The sequence below is a fragment of the Pseudophryne corroboree genome, chromosome 5 (assembly GCF_028390025.1).
Source record: "Pseudophryne corroboree isolate aPseCor3 chromosome 5, aPseCor3.hap2, whole genome shotgun sequence".
In the NCBI taxonomy this organism is placed as follows: Eukaryota; Metazoa; Chordata; class Amphibia; order Anura; family Myobatrachidae; genus Pseudophryne; species Pseudophryne corroboree.
Genome location: NC_086448.1, coordinates 671,627,125 through 671,653,533, shown reverse-complemented (window position 1 = coordinate 671,653,533; position 26,409 = coordinate 671,627,125). Strand labels below are relative to the sequence as shown.

The following is a 26,409-nucleotide window of genomic DNA, read 5'->3' as shown; positions in this document are numbered from 1 at the left end:
GGATTGCAGCACTGCAAAAAAAGCTAGCGTGCGATCAGGTCTGAATGACTTCCTTAGGGGTATATTCAATTAGAGTCGGAAACTGCCGTCTTGTCGGAAAGTACTCTCGCTGGGAGCCGCTTGGCGCCGCTGACACTATGGTGAGAACGAGGCGGACGGGATATCCCCACTGTCAGTGTCAGCGGCTGTCAGCGAGGCGGCTGCTGCTGTACAGGATGTATCACACAGGGCGGCAGGGGCGAAGGAAGCCGGTTGGCGTGAGGTATATGTTTGGGCTTATTTAAGAATGTCTTTTTCTAAAATCAATAACAGACCTGACACACTTCAGCTGCACGGACGCCAGGTCAAATCCGACGTATTTGACCACTCTTTGAATACGGGTTGTCGGATCCATTCCGACAATGCAACTCTTATTGAATATACCTCTTCTAGACAGGTAATCTGCAGGAGCTCACAGGAAGCATTTTAGCTGGCTAAAGACTACATTGCACTGGCAATTCTTGCTTCACAATGAAGTCCTTGGTTTTCAGTTGGTGTTTGGTCGATCACCTGATCCAGACTGTCAAGGCTGTGCCAAGTAGCTGGAGCTGAGGGAGAAACTGCATCTGGCAGCCTGGGGAAAACAAGGAGGCCGCAACGAGATATAGACACTGCTGCAGGACCCAGGTGACTTGCCTTGTAACTGAGACACGGAGTGGGGACACCGGTAAATTACCAGGCGAGACAACATAAAAGCACGATTTGAGACATCATCAATTTTAGTAGTCTGTAATTGCAATTAAAATCATCTGTTGCTTACAGTACAGAACAAAAAAGTATACATTAAAATACATTAAATACAGAAAGTCTGTAATAACTAAACAATGTTTAGTAGATGCAGTTACTGAAACAAGATTTATATGTTCAGAACAAGCCGATTATTCCAAAATAAACTACAGCATTTTGTTTTGTCCAACAGTTGTATTTTGCTGTTCTCTTGATGTGATTTCTTTGAGTTTATTCTGCCTACTTTCCCTACTCTAACGGATGTAGAGAGTTGTGACGGGACCTTTCACTTTTTGAGGGGGCGGGGAAAGGGGGATGGTCTAAACATGGGAGGCATGGCCACACCCCCTTAAAAATAAGAGAAACATTTGCAGTGCCAAAAAAAAGGGGACTACCGCTGCAGCAGCCTCCCTGGCCCCATTGCAGCCCAGAACACAGCAACGTGTTGCTGGGCTGGGGGGTAAGGCTGCTGCCCCTGCTGAGAGGCAAGGGGGGGATGATGGCAGACCCAGGCCCCTCCAACAAGTATGGATACAGGTAATTAGTACCCCCCCTTTCGGTGGACCAGCCAACTCTATTACAGTATTTAGTATTTAAAAGAGATCATTAGAGTACTGCAAAAGCATAATTCAGTGGAATATGTAATTTATATAGACACAATTGAAGTTGTATGAGGGATGAGATACCACTCTAGCAACAATGGGCCTAATTCAGACCTGATCGCTAGGCTGTGTTTTCGTACAGCCTGCAATCAGGTCTGAACTGCGCATGAGCATGCACCGCAATGCGCAGGCACATCGGGCAGTGACGGGATGGTGCGAGAAAAGCGATTGCACGGCCGATCGCAAGCTGACTGACAGGAAGAGGCCGTTTGTGGGTGGCAACTGACCGTTTTTAAGGAGTGTCCGGAGAAACGCAGGAGGGCCAGGCGTTTGAAGGGAGGGTTTCTGACGCCAGTTCCGGCCCCGATCATCGCACTGGAAGAGTAAGTCCTGAGCTGTGCAGAGACTGCACAAACTGCTGTTGTGCAGCTCTCCTGCACATGCGATCGCACACCTGCACAGCGATTTTACCCTCCCCCTGTAGGTGGTGATTACCTGATCGCAGGGATGCAAAAAACGCACCCTAGAGATCAGGTCTGAATTAGGCCCAATGAGCAGAACCTCTACATACTGTAGCAGAGATATTTTCCTACACCCTCAATGCCTGGGAGACTCCTTACTTTGAGAACTCCATATTCCTGACTGAGAGAGAACAGCAGACTGGTCTCATTCTAACCGCTACTGAACTGGGTAAAAGAAAAAACAGATATTGCTGAGAGAAGTTCAGACCTGATCGCTGCTGTGCATTTTCGCATAGAGGGCGATGAAGTCTGAACTGCGCATGCGCCGCAGTGCAATGTGCATGCCAGAGATACGATCGGCATCTCAGCCCAGCGATCGCCTCTGCCTGATTGACAAGCAGAGGTGTTCGCTGGGCGGGAGGGGGCTGTCTGGCGGCATTTGGTCGCCGCTTTGGGGACGTGGTCCGGGTAACGCAGGCAGTGCGTGACATCACATACAGCCGCTGCTACCTAGGATGCGACAAGTAGATCCCTGCCAGAACACAGGAGCTGCGCAGGCGAGAATCTACTTGTCAAGTACAAAAGCACCGCACCATTTGTACTTGTGCAGGGGGGGGGGGGGGGGCAGTAGGACCTGACATGTGAGGCGAACTAGCCCCCCGCTGGGCGTTCCCCCGCATGTCAGAGTAAATGATCGTAGATGTGCTAAATTTAGCACACCTACGATTAACTCTGAATTACCCCCTTGGTTCAAGAGAAGAGAACAATTGCAGAAGACAAAGGATTACATCCGATTACAGCGCCGAAACACAGTGAACTAAGTGTGGATCTCTCACTTATATGTAATGATCAGCTTTATTGATTAATATCCTGCACCTCAAGTGTCTCACAATATGCTGCGTACATTGTATTTTTCAATATTCACTGTACACCTATGTTGTCTATTGCACAGCATCACTGCGCGGTGACCTGGCGCCTAGCAACCTGGTCACTGGAGGTTCGGGACTTGCCTCCGCAATGATGCACTATACTGGAGACGGGATGGAAGTTGTTCCCTTCCCCGGCATCCAGGTTTCCCGCTGGCGGGTCTTCTACTTCGTTTTTTATTCACTTATTGTTTCCACTCACATCATCTTGCCTATCACGAAACGTTGGTTTTGCGGTGACATGGATTAAAATTGTTTGCTACACGCCATTGAAGTGTCCAGTCTCCAAGTGCCGCTGCCTTATGGAGTTTAGTTCTATTGCATTTGGATTCCAGAGGGCAACAGAGCCAGGTGTCAGAAATAGGAAGGGTAAGTGCCGGTCCATGCTCCCTGTGTGTGTGTGTATGTATATATATATATATATATATCTTGCTCAAAAGAGGACCTATGGTGCCAGGGTATGCCACTCTAGCTTTTACAAGTAAAAAAGTCTATTAAGACATTCCCCAAAACTTCAAATTGGGGTATCTGCTGAAACCCTAAGTATAAAAAAGGTGATGGTGAGTCACCTCTGTTAACAACTATGTAGGAAAAAGGATAGGGAGATCAGAGCGACCTAAGGTGTCACAATCTTAAGGAATGACCATAAAAATGTGTAAGCTAAAAGTAAACATTTATTTATTTAAAAGAGAAACACACTAAATTGTCACAATGACAATAAAAAATGAAAAGAAGCCTACCGAGAGGCATATATTTCACTGAAATTTGTCACTAACCTTAAAAAACAGTTTTTTTTAAGATAAAAAACAAGTCTATCAAGAAGACAATTAAGATCATAAAAAATGCTTATCTTTAGGTGAAGGGTGGTGAGGTCAAAGTCTCCAACGCGTTTCATCCTATAGACTTTTTCAAGGGGTAGAGAGAAGCTGCCACCAGGCAGATATTTATACCCACATTAATCAGGAGGAGGGGCCCAGCCCATGCACTCTTTAATGGTTAGCCAGACCTATGTTGTGGCTGGCCACACCCCTCTGGAGACTGGCCACACCCCTAAACATGGGACCCTACCACTGCATTCTCCGGGTGGGCCCTTCATGTCCGAATCCAACAATGGAGAGTTGATTGGCATAGGCAAACTCAGAGGTGTTTTCAGTTGCCCGGAAACCCCCTTCCAGGCCAGTGGTGTATATCATGACCACAACAGCTATATTGTGTTATACGATTTCACTAGAGCTGTGGCCATAACAGCAGTATTGGGAACTGTGTGGAACTGTGCACACGATTAGTGCAGCAGACGAGAGTATAGTTTGTTACAGTAAGTGCTAATTACGTCTCCTTTATGGGCTGGCTACACTCTACAATTAAGCATATGGAACCCCTGACAACCCCCTCCCCCTCTAAAAACCCTGCGCTTCTCCCTGATTGGGTAGAATATCTTATGGTGGTTATGTAGGTGACTGAGGAATTTAATAAGGGTTATTAGCTAAAAGAAAGTACAGTACCATGAGAAAAAGGGCATTCCACAAAGTGGGAGCAGCCCAATAATAAGTACTGAAGCAGTGAATGGAAGCAGGTAATGAGTGTGAATGTAAATGTTATGCAGAGCCGAGGGACTGAGTTAGGAAATATTTTGAGACAAGCAAAAAGATGTATGTTAGTGTAGTTTATTCTAAGAGCTATATATGTTACCAGAAATACAGGGCTGTAGGGAGAGGTCGTTGCCCCACAGTCCATGCATCTGGCTAGAGGTATTCCAGAAACTACCCTTCTGATAGCAGTGCACTTCAGTGCTGCTTGGAGCATCGAAAAGGAAGCTCTGGGCATGCACCATGCAGTGTGCAGTCACCCGGAGCATCTAGTGCAGATCCACACTTCTGCCATTGGCCCCAATCCCCCACACGTGATCTCTTTCTCCCTCTCTGTGTCTCTCTCTATCTAGAGAGAGGGAGAGAGATAACAATTTTCTTAACTAAGGTTAGGGTGAACACAGGAGAAGTAAGGTGAGTAGATACTTTATCTTCATTTGTGAGATCAAGTAAAAAGAAGGTGCCAGGGGGTTCTGAGAAAGAACTGAACAGATTGCTGAGAATTCTATTTCTTGTCAGATCATCTTACCAATCTTGACCTTGAAGTAGGAGCTAGATCTTGAGCATAGATCGTAGGCAGTAATGGTGGATACACATGTGACGATTCAAAATCATCAACGACGGGACGCGGTGGCGGGGCTGGCATCGGCAAGTACATAGACACTTGCTGATGCCGGCTGCGGCGAACGAAGGAAGGGGCCATGATCTGAGGGTGTTGCTAGGGATCTGCAGGTGCGCGCGTCGTCATTGTCCACATTCATTCGAAGATTTGAACGATTGGTCGTTCCCATCGATCGGGATCGCCCACATTGTTTGTAATATCTAACCGTGTGTATGCACCTTAAATTTGGTGTAGGAGAGGTGAGAAGAGATTTAAATGTACTGTATTAAAAGGGATTAGGAGCCTGAACAGAGATGAAAGATTGTTGGAAGCACTGCTTGTTTCTTTGGAAGTGCCCAGAACCCTTTGATATTAATAGAAAATCATACTGTTGAAGATGTTGTATTACTTTAGAGTTCTATGACTGACATTGAAGTCGATGTGCAGTATGAATGGTAATTTCACCAAGGACTATGCTTCAGTTTGGTTAAGAAACTGGAGAGAGTTGTTGTAGGGAGGTGGAAAGTTATTAAAAATGAATAGTGTTAATATTTCTACTGAGGAGTCTACATACAGTACAAAAACATAGAGGTTAATTTAATGGTGAGAGTGTGGAAGTGATAAGGTGGTGATCTGAGAGAGGGAAAGGAGTGTTATGGAAATCAGAACCTGAGCATAATCTAGTTAATCCAAGATCAAGGCAGTGGCCATCCCGATGAGTTAAAGACTCAGTACCTCAGACAGTTCTGGTTCTAAAAATACAGGGGGAAAAATGTGTGTGATCCTCCTGTTTTTTAAGAACCAGCACCAGGCTCTTGGACTGGGCAAACATGTTGCTAAGTAAATTTTAAATTTCATTTTCCTACTGCACATGCGCAAAGCCGGCCCTAACCAATATGATGCCCTAAGCAAGATTTTGGCTGGTGCCCCCTAGCACCGCCGCTAGTTCCGCAACCCTTTCCCAGCACCATCACCCCTCACCCATAGCTGTCCTCATTTTGGTTCTCCTACCCCCTATATTTAAATACGAACAGTGCGCACATTCGGGTCAGAGCCCAAAAAGGGGTGTGTTTTTGATGGGAAGGGGCATGGCCACACAATAGTACCCCCCAATTCAAATTGCGCCACACAGTAGTGCAACTTTATTAACATTTTATCATACAACAGTGTCCCTTCTTCACGTTACATCACACAGTTGTACCACTTTACCTTATATACGTTACTGCTCACAGTAGTGCCCCTTATTCACATTACATCACACTGAATTGCTCCTTATTCACATTATGTGGAAGAAATATACAATCTCAGAATTGCGCAGTGAAACAGAAAAAGCTGCCCAGACACTCGGTTCAAATTGGGGGGGAAAAACACCAATTCCCAACAAATACAGATCAAGAAAAAATGGTGAACCAAGTATCACTGGCGCTAAATCCGTAAGGATGTGTTCCAACTGGACCCTGGCATGGGCTACCGTAAACACAATCGTGAGGGGATCCTGACACCCCTTATTGGGGATGGATGCCCTGGGTTAATGTGCAAATGAACAGAATAAAACTGGGTATGAAAAGACAAATGAACATTTATTAATAAAAACATAAAAACATGCAGTGCATATTATCTGCCAGTGCAATGGGACTCCAAAAGTGACTTGTGCTATTTATGATATATCAGCAAAGAAGCTCTCACCCTCTTTCTGTGTTGAGGTGGGCTAGCTTATAATAAGCTGATGTGGTCCTAGGCTGAAATAGCCAAGCACCACCGCAAAACGTTTATCAGCAATGGGTCACCTTCAGTCCAAATGTGTAAGTCCTCAATTATGATTATGTGTTAAAGCAACTGATTGGTTCTCTAAAAAAATATAGATTTATATATTTTAGGGGCCCACTGCAGTTCCACCAGGCAGCCACCGGGCGTGCTGCGCATTCCCCCTGTAATTTTGGGGACCCGGGAGGCCTTCTAATAATTTTGGGGCCACACTGCAGTTCCACCCAGTGGCCACCAGGGGGCGCCATGTGTGCCCCTGCAGGAGCAGCAGACAGTGCGCCTCCCTGTAATTTTGGGGACCCGGGGCGCCATTCAATAATTCTGGGGCTCTGCAACAGTTCTGCCCGGCGGCCACCGGGGGGCACCGCACATGCCCCCTCCATCTCCCCCCTGCAGGAGCAGCAGACAGGGCGCCTCCCCATAATTTTGGGGACCCGATGCTCCTTCCAATAATTTTGGGGCCCGCTGCAGTTCCGCCCGGCGGCCACCGGGGGGCGCCGCGTGTGCCCCCTCCCTCTGCCCCCTGCAGGAGCAGCAGTCAGGGTGCCTTCCCATAATTTTTGGGGCCCCACTGCAGGTCTGCCCAGCGGCCACCGGGGGGTGCCGCACGTGCCCCCTCCATCTGCCCCCTGCAGGAGCAGCAGACATGGCGCCTCCCCATAATTTTGGGGACCCGATGCGCCTTCCAATAATTTTGGGGCCCCGCTGCAGTTCCGCCCGATGGCCACCGGGGGGCGCCGCACGTGCCCCCTCCCTCTGCCCCCTGCAGGAGCAGTAATCAGGGTGCCTTCCCATAATTTTTTGGGCACCACTGCAGTTCTGCCTGGTGGCCACTGGAGGGCGCCGCACGTGCCCCCTCCATCTGCCCCCTGCAATAGCAGCAGACAGGGCGCCTCCCCATAATTTTGGGGACCCGGGGCGCCTTCCAATAATTTTGGGGCCCCGCTGCAGTTCCGGCCGGCGGCCACCGGGGGGGCGCCGCGCGTGCCCCCTCCCTCTGCCCCCTGCAGGAGCAGCAGTCAGGGCGCCTCCCCGTAATTTTGGGGACCCGGGGTGCCTTCCCATCATTTTTAGGGCCCCGCTGCAGTTCCACCCGGTGGCCACAGCACATGCCCCCTCCATCTGCCCCCTGCAGGAGCAGCAGGCAGGGCGCCTCCCCATAATTTTGGGGACCCGGGGCGCCTTCCAATAATTTTGGGGCCCCGCTGCAGTTCCTCCCGGCGGCCACCGGGGGGCGTCGCGCGTGCCCCCTCCCTCTGCCCCCTGCAGGAGCAGCAGTCAGGGTGCCTCCCTGTTATTTTGGGGACCCGGGGCGCCTTCCCATCATTTTTGGGGCCCGCTGCAGTTCCACCCAGCGGCCAACGGGGGGCGCCGCACGTGCCCCCTCCCACTTTCTCCAATACGGGCTCTAGCCGGGGCCCTACTTATAATTTTCACGGGCGCTGGAGAGGAGCTATTCGACTTATCTCGATAAAAAGTGTTGAATTTCCCATTCTGGAACTCCCCCAAATGAGTGTGGACGTGTATCCCTCGTGCCTGGACACGTTTCCAGGAGCTAGGGTAAAATCTGAGCATGGCCCACTAGAATGACGAGCGCTCCACCCGATCTGCTACCCTGAAAAGAACCCCTCGGGCATATTGATATGGCCAGATCCTCAGGGGATGGTGATGTGGATGAGAGGCTGGAACTGCAGATAAGGATCTGTGACAAAAATGCCTTGGAGCTCAGAGACTGGATACAGGCTGAACAATAGAGAGAGGTCTTCTTCCCTTTCAGAGGCAACCCAGCCAGGGCTCCGATGCTGAAATGGGGCTCCTCCGGGCATCGGTTGGAGCCCGCGGACTGGGCTTGGACCGGCTCCCTCTCCCCTGGCGCAGCGCCCCCCTGTGGCAGACGGGGGAAGCGCAGTCCCACCGGGACTTCCAGTCTTTCGTTCCTCCGATCTCCCCTCCGAGGCTGAAATGGGGCTCCTCAGGGCATCGGTTGGAGCCTGCGGACCGGGCTTGGGCCTGCTCCCTCTCCCCTGGCGCAGCGCCCACTGTGGCAGACGGGGGAACCGCAGTCTCACCGGGACTTCCAGTCTCCCGTTCCTCCGATCTCCCCTCCGAGGCTGAAATGGGGCTCCTCCGGGCATCGGTTGGAGCCTGCGGACCGGGCTTGGCCCAGCTCCTTCTCGCCTGGTGCAGCGCCCCCTGTGGCAGACAGGGGAAGCGCAGTCCCACCGGGACTTCCAGTCTCCCGTTCCTCCGACCTCCCCTCCGAGGCCAAAATGGGGCTTCTCCGGGCATCGGTTGGAGTCTGGGGACCGGGCTTGGCCCGGCTCCCTCACACCTGGTGCAGCGCCCCCTGTGGAAGATGGGGGGAGTGCAGTCCCACCGGGACTTCCAGTATTTCGTTCCTCCGATCTCCCCTCCGAGGCCGAAATGGGGCTCCTCCGGGCATCGGTTGGAGCCTGCGGACCGGGCTTGGCCTGGCTCCCTATTCCTGGGAGCAGCGCCCCCAGTGTGCTGAACTGGTTACTGCAATTTGTGGAAGTCATGCTGATGAGTGTGTATGGCTGAACCCTCAGGCTGGGAGTGGTTCCAAGAGCCTGGGGAAAATAGGAGAGTGTACTGCAAAAGTGTCGCGCGCATCACCTGTCCTGCTACGTCCAAGAGAACCCAGCTGAGAGATTCGCAGGATGAGAACAGAGTCCAGCCGGGGAAAAGATGGGTACTCGATAGAAGGTCCTCTTTTCTTTGTCCTGCAAACCCGATCGATGTGGCTCCCTGCGCCCCGGCGGGGAGGGCCATTCGCTTGGCCGGAACCCAGGGGTCCCTGCCAGCTCCAGGCAAACAAGGCCCTCCTTCTGCCCACGGCGTGCCTGGAAACCCTCCACTGTAAGGGTTTACTAGTCCCCAAATGTCCGCCCAGTGCTCTTGGCCAGAGCTGGGTGGGCCTTGTTTCTGACTCCAGTCAGTATGGTCTGCTCTGTCTATCAGCCCAGCAGGTGCCTGACAACACCAGGGGTGCTGGGGAAGTGTCCCCATCACCTAGCAAAGCTCACCATTGGACCCTGGTGGAGCACATGATTTCCTGGGAACTGCACAAGTGCCACCATGAACCAATGATGCGGTCTGTCAATGGCCGCAGGTGGCATTACGGAAGGGTTCAGCTGTGGGGCCCTGCGGAGAGAAGAGCCAGACAGGATGGAGGTAGAGTGAGATAGAAAGTGTGCGAGAAAGGGGAGTCTTGTATGGCGTGAGAGAGAAGCACAGGCTCTGAGCAAAGCTGACTGGAATCCGTCAGTAGAAAAAGGGAGAGTGGGAGGCCCCTTTGGAGGGATCCAGTGGAAGCTGCGCACTGAGTGGGCCTGGGACTACCCATGTATCATTGACGGTATCCCGGAGAGTGGCACAGCCCTTTACGATATGAACCTTTTACACCCTTTCACCCCCCCGGGACAAGATGAAACCAGTCAGGTGTAGATCAGGATGTGATGGGTTGGGGGCAGCGGGGTTCCCTGGGGGCGGACGGCTCACCCTCGCCCCAACCGGCGGGGATCTGGGTCGGGAGGCCTGAGGTGACCTTTTTAAATCGCTGCTTACCCAAACTGTCCCCCAGGGCGGCTTGCACTGGTTTCCTAGTGAACGGGTTGTCGGGTGAGGAGAAAAATGTGAGATTGAGTGGGTGCTGTCCCCCTTTATCTGGGGGCTGTTCAATGTGCACTGGCGCCTGGGCACCACGCAGAGCAGGCTCCACTGTCCATCTGACTCTGAACTTCTCACTTGGCCCGCACTGATGGCCATCCACCGGGCCTACTCCTCTTGCTGGTGCCTGCTTGGTGTGTGGCTCCTTCTTCTCTGTGGGGTTTCCTGCTGCTTTCGAGATGGCGGCTGGCTCACCCCGTCACTGCTGGCTACCGAGAGCTACCTTGTTGATCCTGCCAGTAGCCTTCCGCATCAACGCAGAATCTGGAGGGCTGCTGTAACCCAACATGCTTGCCCTCAGCTGAGTGGCACAGCTGGGGGATGTCGCGGGAGATTTTCAGGTCCCCCTCCATTGTGGAGGGGGTGATAACCTCCCTCGTCCCCCCTTAGGCGGTGGGGGTGCGGGACAGGCTCTGCAGGGCGGTGATGTTTGCCGGAGGCATCACCTCCACCGGCTGCTCCTCCGCCCTGTCTGCAGCCTCCCCCCGCATCACCGCAGGATCCAGAGGGCTGCCGGATTCCCCACTGCTTGCTGGCGTCCGAGTGGCACAGGTCGGGGATGGATTGAGGATGTCTGCCCCCTCTCCATCCTGGAGGGGGGGAGGTGACAGCCACCTCAGGCGGCGAGGTGCGGAACAGGCTCCGCAGGGCGGCGATGTCAGCCGGAGGGGTCACCTCCACCGGTCGCTGGTCCGCCCTGTCTGCGGCCTCCCCCCGCATCACCGCAGGATCCGGAGGGCTGCCGGATTCCCCAATGTTTTCTGGTGGCCGAGTGGCACAGGTCGGGGATGGATTGAGGATGTTTGCCCCCTCCATCCCGGAGGGGGGGGGAGGTGACAGCCACCCTCGTCCACCTTAGGCGGCGGGACAGGCTCCGCAGGGCGGTGATGTCGGCCGGAGGGGTCAACTCCACCAGTCGCTGCTCCGCACTGTCTGCAGCCTCCCCCCGCATCACCGCAGGATCTGGAGGGCTGCTGGATTCCCCAATGCTTGCTGGCGGCCAAGTGGCACGGGTCGGGGATGGATTGAGGATGTCTGCCCCCCTCCATCCCGGAGGGGGGGAGGTGACAGCCACCCTCGTCCACCTTAGGTGGCGGGGTGCGGGACAGGCTCCGCAGGGCGGTGATGTCGGCCAGAGGGGTCAACGCCACCGGTCGCTGCTCTGCACTGTCTGCAGCCTCCCCCCGCATCACCGCAGGATCCGGAGGGCTGCCGGATTCCCCAATACTTGCTGGTGGCTGAGTGGCATGGGTCGGGGATGGATTGAGGATGTCTGCCCCCCTCCATCCCGGAGGGGGTGAGCTGACAGCCGCCCTCGTCCACCTTAGGTGTGTCACGATCCGGGTATCTGGACGCCATTTCTTACCTATCAGATGCCTCCTAAGGCTGGCTCAGCGCTCCAGGACCGGATCCCATCTGTTATCCTGATGTGCACATTCCCGCATCCTCTCCTGTCTCTCTGGACGCAGTCACAGTAACGCCTTATACATCTGGCATGGCGTCTCCCGCGGCCTCCGCCGCCGTCCCTGAGCTTCTGCATTCAGAGTGGCGATTACGTCAGCCGCGGCCTCCGCTGTGTCCGCGTGGTCGGATGTGCATCTGTCAGCCTGGCGTCTCCTGTCTCCGGTGGCCTGCGCCGCCATTACTGTTTTCCAGACCACATGGATTACAATCCAAACTTCCCTCCAAGTGTCTGCATGGGCGCAGCCATCTTGGATTCTGTCAGCTAATCTTTCCTACCAATCCGTTGTCAGTATTATTAATTTGCATAATTGCCTAGCCAATGCCTTCCTTGCTGCAGGTATAAATAGGTTGTGCCTGAGCAAGGAAGGCGTCAGTGCTTTGGTTGTCAAACCTAGTTCCAGTTTGTCTCTCTCCTGTGATTGTCTTCCAGGTTCCAGCTCCTGTCTCCAGACTTCTGCTATAGAGACCGCACCAGCATTCCATCTGCGGTGTAGCCTGACTCTCCGATCCATTCTGGACTCACCTGTTTCCAGCTACAACATCACCTGCTTCCAGCTCAGCTTCCAGCAGTGTACAGCTTCTCTTAAAGGGCCGGTGTCCTTTCTGCAGTTTACCACTCTCCACCAGTATTATTATTTCTCCGCTCTCAAATTCTACATTTCATCTATATTGCATCGCTCTCAAGCTTTATTTATTATTTAACTGGTTCCAGCCAGTATCCACTCCGTGCCAACACCTGTCTGGTTCTAACCAGTACCCACAGCAGCATTTTATCTACAGCAGTCCAGCTTTCCCTGGAACACCAGCTGGTACGACCCTGGGCTTTCCTCATTGCTACAGTTGAGCCTGGTAAGGACTTTCCAACTTGCAGATAATAAGAACTGTCTCATACCACCAGAGCTCTGTGGCCCCTGCCACCTGTAGTACCCAGGAACTGTATTATTATTTCTCTGCTGATTTTTATGTTTCTTTTTACTGCTACTGTGATGCATGGAGTTTGTCATAAATAAATATCATTGACTTTTACTCAAGTTGTCGTGGTCATGCCTTCGGGCGGTTTCTCTTCATGTTACTTACATGTCCAGGGGTCTGATACAACCTCCCAGGTTCCGGTACATCTCAGCCCCTACAACTGAGGCTGCCTTCCGTCAGCTCAGGCCCTCAGTTGTGACAGTAAGCACTGACCAAATGAATCCAGCCGGAGACCAGGATCAAGCGGCCAGGCCGATGCAAGAACTGGCAGCCCGACTTGAACATCAGGAGGCTGCACAGGGCCACATCATCCGCTGTCTCCAGGATCTCTCTACTCGGCTGGATGGGATTCAGACAACTCTCCGTGGATCAGGCGCATCTGGGGCGCCAACCACAGTGACTCCAACTATAACCCCACCCACCTTACCCGTTTCTGCTCCACGTCTTCATCTTCCAACGCCAGCAAAATTTGACGGATCTCCAAGATTCTGCAGGGGATTTCTCAACCAGTGTGAGATTCAGTTTGAGCTACAACCTGGCAATTTTCCCAGTGACCGTACAAAAATTGCCTACCTCATCTCTCTTCTTAGTGGCTCAGCGCTCGACTGGGCATCACCGTTATGGGAGAGGTCCGACACCCTGCTATCTTCTTACACTGCATTCGTGTCAACATTCAGGCGCATCTTCGACGAGCCAGGCCGGGTAACTTCAGCTTCGTCTGAGATTCTCCGTTTACGCCAGGGATCACGTACTGTAGGACAATATCTTATACAGTTCCAGATTCTGGCATCTGAACTGGCATGGAACGACGAGGCCCTGTATGCTGCATTCTGGCATGGTTTATCCGAGCGTATTAAAGATGAGTTAGCTACCAGAGACTTACCCTCCAAGTTAGATGAGCTAATCTCACTTTGTACGAAAGTTGACTTACGTTTCAGAGAGAGAGCAACTGAGCGTGGAAGATCATCTGCTCCAAAATCTTCTGCTCCTCCTCCTCGCCAACTGTCACCAACTAAAGATGAACCCATGCAAATTGGCCGTTCCCATTTAACTCCTGCTGAGCGCCGAAGACGTCTCTCTGAGTCTCTCTGTCTGTATTGTGCAGCTCCGTCTCACACTATTAATGCCTGTCCCAAACGTCCGGGAAACTCCAAATCCTAGCTCGCCAAGGAGAGGGCCGGCTAGGAGTAATGATCTCCTCTCCATCTCCTCAAGATTGTAATCTCCCAGTCTCGCTTCAAGTTGCTCAACGTTATCAGAACGTCATTGCCCTCCTGGATTCCGGAGCAGCTGGGAACTTTATTACCGAAGCCTATGTTAAATGGTGGTCCCTACCCACCGAGAGACTTCCTTCCTCCTTTTCCTTAACTGCCGTGGATGGCAGTAAAATTTTTTATACAGTTATTGCTCTAAGGACTCTACCAGTTCGTCTGAGAGTGGGAGTTCTTCATTCCGAACTTATTTCACTTTTAGTGATTCCAAGAGCCACACATCCTGTGGTCCTGGGCCTTCCATGGCTCCGTCTTCACAATCCTACAATTGATTGGACGACTACGCAAATTCTGGCATGGGGTCCCTCCTGTGCTGAGACATGTTTGTTTAAAGTGTTGCCTGTCTGTTCTTCCTCCCCCAGGTCGTCTGATGTTCCACCTCCTCCATATCAAGATTTCACGGATGTGTTCAGTAAAGCTTCTGCTGATATCCTTCCTCCTCATAGAGAATGGGACTGCCCGATTGATCTCGTTCCAGGGAAGGTTCCACCTCGAGGCCGGACTTATCCGTTGTCTCTGCCTGAGACGCATTCTATGGAGGAATACATTAAAGAGAACCTAGCAAAGGGGTTCATTCGACCTTCTTCTTCTCCAGCCGGCGCAGGCTTCTTTTTTGTAAAAAAGAAAGATGGTGGTCTGCGGCCGTGCATCGACTACAGAGGTTTGAACGACATTACCATCAAGAACCGCTATCCTTTACCCCTGATTACTGAGCTCTTTGACAGAGTTAGCGGAGCTACCATCTTTACAAAGCTGGACTTGAGAGGTGCATACAATCTCATCCGGATCTGTGAGGGTGACGAGTGGAAGACCGCATTTAACACCCGTGACGGACATTATGAGTACCTCGTCATGCCCTTCGGATTGAGCAATGCTCCAGCTGTCTTCCAGCATTTCGTCAATGAGATTTTCAGAGACATTCTATACCGTCATGTCGTGATCTATCTAGATGATATCCTCATTTTTGCCAACAATTTAGAGGAACATCGTTTTTGGGTAAAGGAGGTTCTGTCCCGTCTCCGTGTCAATCATCTCTATTGCAAATTAGAGAAATGCGTCTTTGAAGTCAAGTCCATTCCGTTTCTAGGGTACATTGTGTCCGGTTCCGGACTAGAGATGGATCCTGAGAAACTACAAGCAATCCAGAATTGGCCGGTACCCTTAACCCTCAAAGGGGTCCAGAGGTTCTTAGGGTTCACCAATTATTACCGAAAGTTTATACGAGACTTTTCCACCATTGTGGCGCCTATTACTGCTTTCACCAAGAAGGGTGCTAACCCGTCCAAGTGGTCTGAAGAAGCCATGCAAGCTTTTCATCTTTTAAAACAGAGGTTCATCTCTGCGCCTGTCCTGAAACAGCCTGACATCGACTCTCCTTTCATCTTAGAGGTGGATGCCTCCTCCGTTGGAGTAGGAGCGGTGTTATCTCAGAGGGCTAAAGATGGCCATTTACATCCTTGCAGTTTCTTCTCACGGAAGTTCTCCCCAGCGGAGCGCAACTATGCCATTGGCGACCAGGAGTTGCTAGCCATCAAGCTCGCTCTAGAGGAGTGGAGATATCTGTTGGAGGGAGCTTCTCATTCAATCACCATCCTTACAGACCACAAGAACCTTCTATATCTGAAAGGCGCACAATGTCTCAACCCTCGTCAGGCCAGATGGGCACTTTTCTTTTCCAGGTTCGACTTTAAACTCCAGTTCTGTCCGGGCTCTCAGAATCGCAAGGCCGATGCCCTTTCCCGCTCATGGGAGCAAGAAAATGAGTCAGAGTCTTCAGACAAGCATCCTATTATAAATCCGTTGGCATTCTCCACGGTAGGGATGGACTCTACGCCCCCATCAGGGAAAAGTTTTGTGAAGCCGACACTAAGGAAGAAGCTCATGCATTGGGCCCATGCTTCCCGCTTTGCCGGACATACAGGTATCCAAAAAACCCTGGAGTTTATCTCTAGGTCCTATTGGTGGCCAACTCTGAAAAAAGACGTTTTGGAGTTTATTGCATCTTGCCCAAAGTGTGCTCAACATAAAGTATCCCGCCAGTCGCCTGCGGGGCAACTGGTTCCACTATCTGTTCCCCGTCGACCATGGACCCATTTGTCGATGGATTTTATTACAGATTTGCCCATGTGCAACAAGTTTAATACCATCTGGGTGGTAGTTGACCGGTTCACCAAGATGGCACACTTCATTCCTCTTACCGGTCTTCCGTCAGCTTCCAAGTTGGCTCAAGTATTCATACAAGAGATCTTTCGACTCCACGGTCTTCCAGAAGAAATTATCTCAGATCGAGGAGTTCAATTCACAGCCAAATTCTGGCGAAGTTTATGTCAAGTCCTCCAAGTCAAGCTAAAGTTTTCCACGGCTTACCATCCTCAGACCAATGGTCAAACTGAGAGGGTGAATCAGGACTTGGAGTCCTTCCTCCGCATCTATGTGTCCTCCTCTCAAGATGACTGGGTTCAATTACTTCCCTGGGCCGAGTTCTGTCATAACAACCAGTATCATTCTTCATCTTCTTCAACACCATTCTTCACCAACTTTGGATTCCACCCTAAAGTCCCTGAGTTCCAACCGCTTCCAGCAACTTCTGTTCCCGCAGTGGATATCACCTTGCATCAGTTTGCCAATATCTGGAAGAGCGTACGATCAGCTCTGCTCAAGGCATCGTTCAGGTACAAGAAGTTTGCGGATAAGAAGCGTCGAGCAGTTCCTGCTCTCAAGGTGGGTGATCGGGTATGGTTATCCACGAAGAATTTGAGGTTAAGAGTTCCCAGTATGAAGTTTGCACCTCGCTACATCGGTCCTTTTAAAATTGATCAAGTCATCAATCCTGTTGCTTACAGACTCCAGTTGCCTCCCTTCTTAAAAATACCCAGGACATTCCATGTTTCCCTGTTGAAACCGCTAATCTTGAATCGGTTTCATTCCTCACTTCCTCCAACTCCGAAAGTCCAAACTCAACGAGGTGTTGAGTATGAAGTAGCCAAGATCCTGGACTCACGTCACCGTTACGGTCAACTTCAGTATCTTATTGACTGGAAGGGTTATGGCCCTGAGGAACGTTCATGGACCAATGCTTCTGATGTCCATGCTCCTGCCTTGGTCCGGAGATTCCATTCCAAGTTTCCTCAAAAGCCAAAGAAGTGTCCTGGGGCCACTCCTAAAGGGGGGGTGCTGTCACGATCCGGGTATCTGGATGCCATTTCTTACCTATCAGATGCCTCCTAAGGCTGGCTCAGCGCTCCAGGACCGGATCCCATCTGTTATCCTGATGTGCACATTCCCGCATCCTCTCCTGTCTCTCTGGACGCAGTCACAGTAACGCCTTATACATCTGGCATGGCGTCTCCCGCGGCCTCCGCCGCCGTCCCTGAGCTTCTGCATTCAGAGTGGCGATTACGTCAGCCGCGGCCTCCGCTGTGTCCGCGTGGTCGGATGTGCATCTGTCAGCCTGGCGTCTCCTGTCTCCGGTGGCCGGCGCCGCTATTACTGTTTTCCAGACCACATGGATTACAATCCAAACTTCCCTCCAAGTGTCTGCATGGGCGCAGCCATCTTGGATTCTGTCAGCTGATCTTTCCTACCAATCCGTTGTCAGTATTATTAATTTGCATAATTGCCTAGCCAATGCCTTCCTTGCTGCAGGTATAAATAGGTTGTGCCTGAGCAAGGAAGGCGTCAGTGCTTTGGTTGTCAAACCTAGTTCCAGTTTGTCTCTCTCCTGTGATTGTCTTCCAGGTTCCAGCTCCTCTCTCCAGACTTCTGCTATAGAGACCCGCACCAGCATTCCATCTGCGGTGTAGCCTGACTCTCCGATCCATTCTGGACTCACCTGTTTCCAGCTACAACATCACCTGCTTCCAGCTCAGCTTCCAGCTCAGCTTCCAGCAGTGTACAGCTTCTCTTAAAGGGACGGTGTCCTTTCTGCAGTTTACCACTCTCCACCGGTATTATTATTTCTCCGCTCTCAAATTCTACATTTCATCTATATTGCATCGCTCTCAAGCTTTATTTATTATTTAACTGGTTCCAGCCAGTATCCACTCCGTGCCAACACCTGTCTGGTTCTAACCAGTACCCACAGCAGCATTTTATCTACAGCAGTCCAGCTTTCCCTGGAACACCAGCTGGTACGACCCTGGGCTTTCCTCATTGCTACAGTTGAGCCTGGTAAGGACTTTCCAACTTGCAGATAATAAGAACTGTCTCATACCACCAGAGCTCTGTGGCCCCTGCCACCCTGTAGTACCCAGGAACTATTTCTCTGCTGATTTTTATGTTTCTTTTTACTGCTACTGTGATGCATGGAGTTTGTCATAAATAAATATCATTGACTTTTACTCAAGTTGTCGTGGTCACGCCTTCGGGCGGTTTCTCTTCATCTTACTTACATGTCCAGGGGTCTGATACAACCTCCCAGGTTCCGGTACATCTCAGCCCCTACAACTGAGGCTGCCTTCCGTCAGCTCAGGCCCTCAGTTGTGACAAGGTGGCAGGGTGCGGGTCACGCTCCGCAGGGCGGTGATGTCGGCCGGAGGGGTATCCTCCACTGGCCGTTGCACTGCCTGCAGTCTCCCTCCGCACCACTGAGTGAGCGGTATGGCTGGGGGCTGTCGCGGGAGACTGTCAGTTCCTATTCCATCTCGGAGGTGGAGTGATAACCACCCTCGTCTCCCCTTAGGCGGCGGGGGTGCGGGACAGGCTCTGCAGGGCGGTGATGTCGGCCGGAGGTGTCACCTCCACCGGCCGCTGCTCCGCCCTGTCTGCAGCCTCCACCTGCATCCCTGCAGGATCCGGAGGGCTGCCGGATTCCCCAATGCTTACTGGTGGCCGAGCGGCACGGGTTGGGGATGGATTGAGGATGTCTGCTCCCCTTCATCCCGGAGGGGCGAGCTGACAGCCGCCCTCGTCCACCTTAGGTGGCGGGGTGCGGGTCAGGCTCCGCAGGGCGGTGATGTTGGCCGGAGGTGTCACCTCCACTGGCCGCTCCTACGCCCCGTCTGAAGCTGCCTCCCACATCACTGCAGGATCCAGAGGGCTGCTGGATTCCCCGATGCCTGCTTGTGGGTGAGTGGCACGGTAGGGGGCTCTCGATTGAAGTTGTCCATACTCCTCTCCATTCTGGAGAGGGGTGATAGCTACCGCTTTCCCCACTTAGGTGGTGGGGTGTGTGGCAGGCCCTGCAGGTTGGTGATGGTGACTGCAGGGTTTTGAGGTTTGCTGGTTCCTTTACTTATTGGCCATGGTTGAATGTCATCGCTGTGCAAGGTTTTCGTAACCCCTTCACCTTGGAGGTGGGGGGGTGGTCTGCTGTCATCATTACTCACTTTGGTGTCAGGTTGAGACATTGGGCGCTGGTGGTTAAGTTTGTGTCGGCCTACTGATGATGTTTTGTCACCATTGAACTTCTCTATAAGAGAGAAACTTTAAGATTAGACATTTGCTGCACGTGTAAAGCTGAGAAACTAGAGGAGACTGCGGGGGTGGGCATGTGGGGCGACCCGTGCCCTCGCACCCGAAGCTTCTTGCTCGCCTGCGGCGCGCAGTGTCCCATCCCGGGGACTTGGCCGAGGACAATCGGTTCGGCACGAGGGTCAGCGCCTCCGCCGGCGGGGTGGATCGGCGGAGGGGCCTCTCCTCTGGTCCTCCCGTCCCCTGTGGCTGGTCCCTCCCTGGGCTTAATATTCGGCCAGAGCCCCCACTCTCCGGGCTTAATAGTCGGGGGCTGGCTGCCCCTTCCCTAGGGCTGAACAGCCGGGGACCACCCGCCGGCCGGGCCGGCGGCGCGCGCAGTGTCCCGTCTCGGGGACTTGGCCGAGGACAATCGGTTCGGCACGAGGGTCAGCGCCTCCGCCAGCGGGGTGGATCGGCGGAGGGGCCTCTCCTCTGGTCCTCCCGTCCCCGGTGGCTGGTCCCTCCCTGGGCTTAATATTCGGCCGGAGCCCCCGCTCTCCGGGCTTAATAGTCGGGGGACGGCTGCCCCTTCCCTAGGGCTGAACAGCCGGGGACCACCCGCCGGCCGGCGGCGCATGCAGTGTCCCGTCCCCGGGACTTGGCCGGGGACAACCTGTTCGGCACGAGGGTCAGCGCCTCCGCCGGCCCCGGGTGGGTCGGCGGAGGGGCCTCTCCCCTGGTCCTCCCGTCCCTGGTGGCTGGTCCCTCCCTGGGCTTAATATTCGGCCGGAGCCCCCGCTCTCCGGGCTTAATAGTCGGGGGCCGGCTGCCGCTTCCCCAGGGCTGAACAGCCGGGGACCACCCGCCGGCCGGCGGGGCCGGCGGTGCACGCAGTGTCCCGTCCCGGGGACTTGGCCGGGGACAACCGGTCCGGCACGAGGGTCAGCGCCTCCGCCGGCGGGGTGGGTCGGAAGAGGGGCCTCTCTCCTGGTCCTCCCGTCCCCGGTGGCTGGTCCCTCCCTGGGCTTAATATTCGGCCGGAGCCCCTGCTCTCCGGGCTTAATAGTCGGGGGCCGGCTGCCCCTTCCCCAGGGCTGAACAGCCGAGCCGGCGGCGCACGCAGTGTCCCGACCCGGGGACTTGGCCGGGGACAATCGGTTCGGTACGAGGGTCAGCGCCTCCGCCGGCGGGGTGGGTCGGCGGAGGGGCCTCTCCCCTGGTCCTCCCGTCCCCGGTGGGTGGTCCCTACCTGGGCTTAATATTCGGCCGGAGCCCCCGTTCTCTGGGCTTAATAGTCGGGGGCCGGCTGCCCTTTCCCCAGGGCTGAACAGCCGGGGACCACCCGCCGGCCAGCAGGGCCGGCTGCGTGCGCAGTGTCCCGTCCCGGGGACTTGGCCGGGGACAATCGGTTCGGCACAAGGGTCAGCGCCTCCGCTGGCGGGGTGGGTCGGCGGAGGGGCCTCTCCCCTGGTCCTCCCGTCCCCGGTGGCTGGTCCCTCCCTGGGCTTAATATTCGGCCGGAGCCCCCGCTCTCCGGGCTTAATAGTCGGGGGCCGGCTGCCCCTTCCCCAGGGCTGAACAGCCGGGGACCACCCGCCGGCGCGTGCAGTGTCACGTCCCGGGGACTTGGCCGGGGACTTGGCCGGGGACAACCTGTTCGGCACGAGGGTCATCGCGTCCGCCGGCCGGGTGGGTCGGCGGAGGGGCCTCTCCCCTGGTCCTCCTGTCCCCGGTGGCTGGTCCCTCCCTGGGCTTAATATTCGGCCGGAGCCCCAGCTCTCTGGGCTTAATAGTCGGGGGCCGGCGGCACGTGCAGTGTCCCGTCCCGGGGACTTGGCCGTGGACAACCTGTTTGGCACGAGGGTCAGCGCCTCCGCCGGCCCGGTGGGTCGGCGGAGGGGCCTCTCCCCTGGTCCTCCCGTCCCCGGTGGCTGGTCCCTCCCTGGGATTAATATTCTGCCGGAGCCCCTGCTCTCTGGGCTTAATAGTCGGGCCCCAGGGCTGAACAGCCGGGGACCACCCGCCGGCGGGGCCGGCAGCGCGCGCAGTGTCCCGTTCCGGGGACTTGTCCAGGGACAATCGGTTCGGCATGAGGGTTAGAGCCTCCACCGGCGGGTTGGGTCGGCGGAGGGGCCTCTGCCCTGGTCCTCCCGTCCCCGGTTGGCTGGTCCCTCCCTGGGCTTAATATTCGGCCAGAGCCCCCGCTCTCTGGGCTTAATAGTTGGGGGCCGGCTGCCCCTTCCCCAGGGCTGAATAGCCGGGGACCACCCGCTGGCCGGCGGGGCGCGCAGTGTCCCGTCCTGGGGACGTGGCCGGGGACAACTTGTTCGGCACGAGGGCCAGCGCCTCCGCCGGCCGGGTGGGTCGGCGGAGGGGCCTCTCCCCTGGTCCTCCCGTCCCCGGTGGCTGGTCCCTCCCTGGGCTTAATATTCGGCCGGAGCCCTCGCTCTCCGGGCTTAATAGTCGGGGGCCGGCTGCCCCTTCCCCAGGGCTGAACAGCCGGGGACCACCCGCCAGCCGGAGGGGCCGGCGGCGCGCGCAGTGTCCCGTCCCGGGGTCTTGGCCGGGGACAAACGGTTTGGCACGAGGGTCAGCACCTCCGCCGTCGGGTGGGTCGGTGGAGGGGCCTCTCCCCTGGTCCTCCCGTCCCCGGTGGCTGGTCCCTCCCTGGGCTTAATATTCGGCCGGAGCCCCCGCTCTCCGAGCTTAATAGTTGGGGGCCGGCTGCCCCTTCCCCAGGGCTGAACAGCCGGGGACCACCCGCCGGCCGGCGGGGCCGGCGGCGGGCGCAGTGTCCCGTCCCGGGGTCTTGGCCGGGGACAACCAGTTCGGCACGAGGGTCAGCGCCTCCGCCGTCGGGTGGGTCGGCGGAGGGGCCTCTCCCCTGGTCCTCCTGTCCCCGGTGGCTGGTCATTACAGGGAGTGCCTTCCCTAGCATTTCTGAAGTGCTAAGCAGCTACAAATCCCCTTCCCTGAAAAGACTTCTGTGTTGCCGCATGCTCCAGGGGAAGCCCACAGTGCCCACTCACCACAGTCACCAGGATACATCTTTCAACTGGCTCTGCACAGGGCAATCCTTCCAATTGGAATGGCGTAGCCTGAATCAGGACAATTGGGTGGTATAGAGGTAAAATATTATGACATTTTTGCCTTTATTGTCTGTTTACGGTTCCCCAGGATCTGGAAATGTATGTAATAGCCTTATAACTGGTCTATTCATGAAGCAGTGAAAAGAGTGGAAAATAGGACCAGTGGAAAAGTTGCCTATGGCAACCAATCAGCTTTGAAGGAAGCCTTTATCAAATACATTCTATAAAATGTAAGGGAGAGTCTGATTGGTTGCCATGAGCAACTTCACCGCTGGTCTGTTTCTCCACTCTTTTCACTGTTTCATGAATAGACTCCTTAGTACTATAAAGATTAGAAAGGAAGAAGGAATATTCAAGTAATTTAACAGACATCTGTACTTGCATTTATCTGTCTGTAATAAAATATGCTCTTCAGAAATGTAATCATAACTGCTTTAAGAGTAACAAATTCGCAGTGCAAGTGTGCCATCCCACGTGTACTCCGAGCTGCAAAAATCCACTGTGTGCAGTCTCTGTGCAGCCCAGAACTTACTCCTCCAGTACATGAGAACAGGCTGATCGGGTCCGGAGCTGAAAACGCTTGGGAACACCTGCGTTTTTCCGGACACTCCCAATAAACGGTCAGTTACCACCCACAAACGTCCGCTTCCTGTCAATCACCTTGCAAACGCCCGTGTGATTGGATTTTTCACACCATCCTGTCACAGACCGGCGATGCCCTTTGTTGTTGTCCGACGCACGTGTGCATTGCGGTGAATACGCATCAGCACTTAGGACCTGATTGCCCGCTTTGCGAAAATGCACAGCAGCCATCAGGAATGAATAGGGCCCTTAGTACTTTCCAGTTGTTTGACAATCTATGCCACTCCAACAGTGGTGCCACAAGTCTGAAGGTACTGAGCCTAAAAGGTTTTCCTGAAGGAGTCTCAGATGTAGGTTACAGCACAGTATTTTTAGTTGCTTACCGAACAGAAGTAACACATTTCCATCACATTAGAGAAATTCATTATCGAACACACACTAACTTTGTACTTTTACTTAGCATTGATGTGTGTTTTTTTATTCTTTACTTCAAAATGACTTTCCATATGTTGATTCACACTGTTTGATTATCTCTCCTGGCCTGCTGTGTTTCTTACCTTCCATGTCTTCTTCCGGATTTTCCCTTTCTACAAGCAGAATGGATAAAATTAATCATCAGTCAGTTCTTCAAATGAATAATAACATGATAACGAGCTGAGAATTCACAACACTTTACATTATCATTAGAGAACTGAATCATCAAGCTGTTCTCTCTTTTGAGTTCTCAATGAACACCAATTTGTCCCCTTGAAATTCAGCAGTGGCTACGAAACCCTAATCAGTGTATTTGTATGTTTCTCACATTCAGTTTACATTTGTGTCACATTGGTTCTTGTAATGGGTTCACTTTATATTTAGTCAACTTCTCAAATTCAGTCCTTCTGTAAAAACACGTGGAAATCTACATCCAAAACTCCATTTCACCTTCAGCTAACCCACAAGGGTCAATGCAGACAGTGTTGAATGGCTTTTATGGATGGATTATGTGATGTGTAGCTCAGCGTATGTTCCGCATACTTACCTACTTTACTTGTGTGATTGTGTACTCTCTGGGAGAAGTGAAGGGGGCGGAGACAGGCTAGTTGCATCATAAGGGCCCCATCACTCACAACAAAAATGCTACAATTGGTGCATATTTGCATAGCGGCAGGGCTAAAATGATATGTTTCCATAGAAATGCATCACTAGGCCCCACCCCCTCCCCCAGGACCACAGCTTCCCCATATTAATCTCCACATTCCACAGTGAAGTGGGTTGCATGCGGTAGGGGTGCACACTCTTCCGGGGGTACTGGGATGCTACTAGAAAAATCAGGAGTCTCCCACAGGTTGCCGGAGAGTAGGCAAGTATGATGTTCTGTAGTTAAATGGACACACCTACCGGCTGTTCTGAGGCATACATATCTCAGCTGCATATTCCATTTGCGGCTGAAGGAGTGTAACTTGATTACAACATCCATTCACATGTAGGCTAGGTTTAGTGAGTGCATGCAGGCAGGGCAGTGGGCTATATAGGCATACACAGAGATCTGTCTGTTTTCACATACAGTCCATCACCTGCACCAAGGACAGGACTGATGCAAGTGTGCAATGATAATGATTACGGCTATGTAACACAGAAACACAAAGAGCCAGCCACCTATATAGAAAGACAGCCGCTGGCCTCCTTTAGCCTGCTTCTCCATAGGCAGGGGGTGTTACACGGGTTATGATGTCACACCAGGTGCCACATTCCCAATAATAGATCTCACATACCGAGTGTGAAGGGAACAGTTGTGTAATATATATAATAGTGTCATTTGGGATGTAATCCAGGAGCCCAGGCCTTTATCATATCATTAGCAATATGAGCTCAAGAATACGTCAAATGAACTCATGATGAGGAGCTTACTATAAATATTCCAACGTGTGTATATGATATTGCTATTAATTGCAAAATAACGGGATATTAAAATTGTTTCATATATTAAAAAAATAAGTCCTTAGATATGAAAGATGCAAGTAATGTGGGTGCCCAGAGTAGGTTTATTTCACTGCTAAATTCCTGATGCTAAGGTGGGAGTAAGCAAAATAGTTAAGTAACTGTGTACCTGGACAAGCCATGCTTCAATGCAAGCTTTTTTTGCAGGCAAGGTAAATACTGGCTGCTGTTGAATGTAGCCCAAAAATATTGGGCAGCTTTATTTTTACGCTGCAATTTAAATTTTAGTTTTGGACACATTCCTCTTTACCAAGGTGCACACACTGTACACATACTTGCTCTTTTCTGCTTTACTCCAATCTCAGAATCAGTCCCTGAATGTGCTGGAAGGTTACATAACAGATCCAAGAGAGCAGAGTTATCAGTTGCGGTAGATAGCTAGCAACCAGTAGAGAGCACAGGTTGCCTACTTCTCCACTAATACATATAACCCTATATTTTCAAAGGCCAACTTGAAAAGTACAGCTGTGTGGTATATATGTTGTTATAAATTTAGTAGCCAAACAGACAATTCTGGAGCAAAGTAAGTTTTGTGCATCAGATGAAAAAGAGCACCAATTTTGCGCAGTTTCATTCCAATCGATGGAGAATTGGGAGTTGGGTTTAATAATTGAAAAAACGATGATAGAAACTAGGGATGAGCGGGTTCGGTTCCTCGGAATCCGAACCCGCCCGAACTTCATGTTTTTTTACACGGGTCCGAGCGACTCGGATCTTCCCGCCTTGCTCGGTTAACCCGAGCGCGCCCGAACGTCATCATCCCGCTGTCGGATTCTCGCGAGGCTCGGATTCTATCGCGAGACTCGGATTCTATATAAGGAGCCGCGCGTCGCCGCCATTTTCACACGTGCATTGAGATTCATAGGGAGAGGACGTGGCTGGCGTCCTCTCCGTTTATAGAGAAGAGAGTGAGACAGTAGAGAGAGACACAGTAGTAATTTTGGGGAGCATTAGGAGGAGTACTAGTTACTTGCTGAAGTGATAGATAGTGTGACTGTATATTATCTGACTTGTGGGGGAGACACTGACAGTGGGGAGCAGTTAGAGTCTGAGAGCAGGACTCAGGAGTACATATAACGTACAGTGCACACTTTTGCTGCCAGAGTGCCACACTGCCATTGTGACCACACTGACCACCAGTATAATATATATTGTGATTGTCTGCTTAGGAGTACTACTTGCAAGTTGCTGATAGTGTGACCAGTGACCTGACCACCAGTCACCACCAGTTTAATATATATATATATATATATATATATATA

General features: G+C 52.8%; 1 protein-coding gene across 1 annotated transcript in view; it reads right to left on the bottom strand.

Moving 5' to 3' along the window:
• Window positions 1-26,409, bottom strand: part of RP1 (RP1 axonemal microtubule associated) — a 1,008,071-nt gene that overhangs the window by 370,849 nt on the left and 610,813 nt on the right. Inside the window, exon 31 of the mRNA XM_063923729.1 lies at window positions 23,725-23,754. Within this exon, the coding sequence (XP_063779799.1) occupies window positions 23,725-23,754 (30 nt within the window). The remainder of the gene's footprint in view (window positions 1-23,724; window positions 23,755-26,409) is intronic.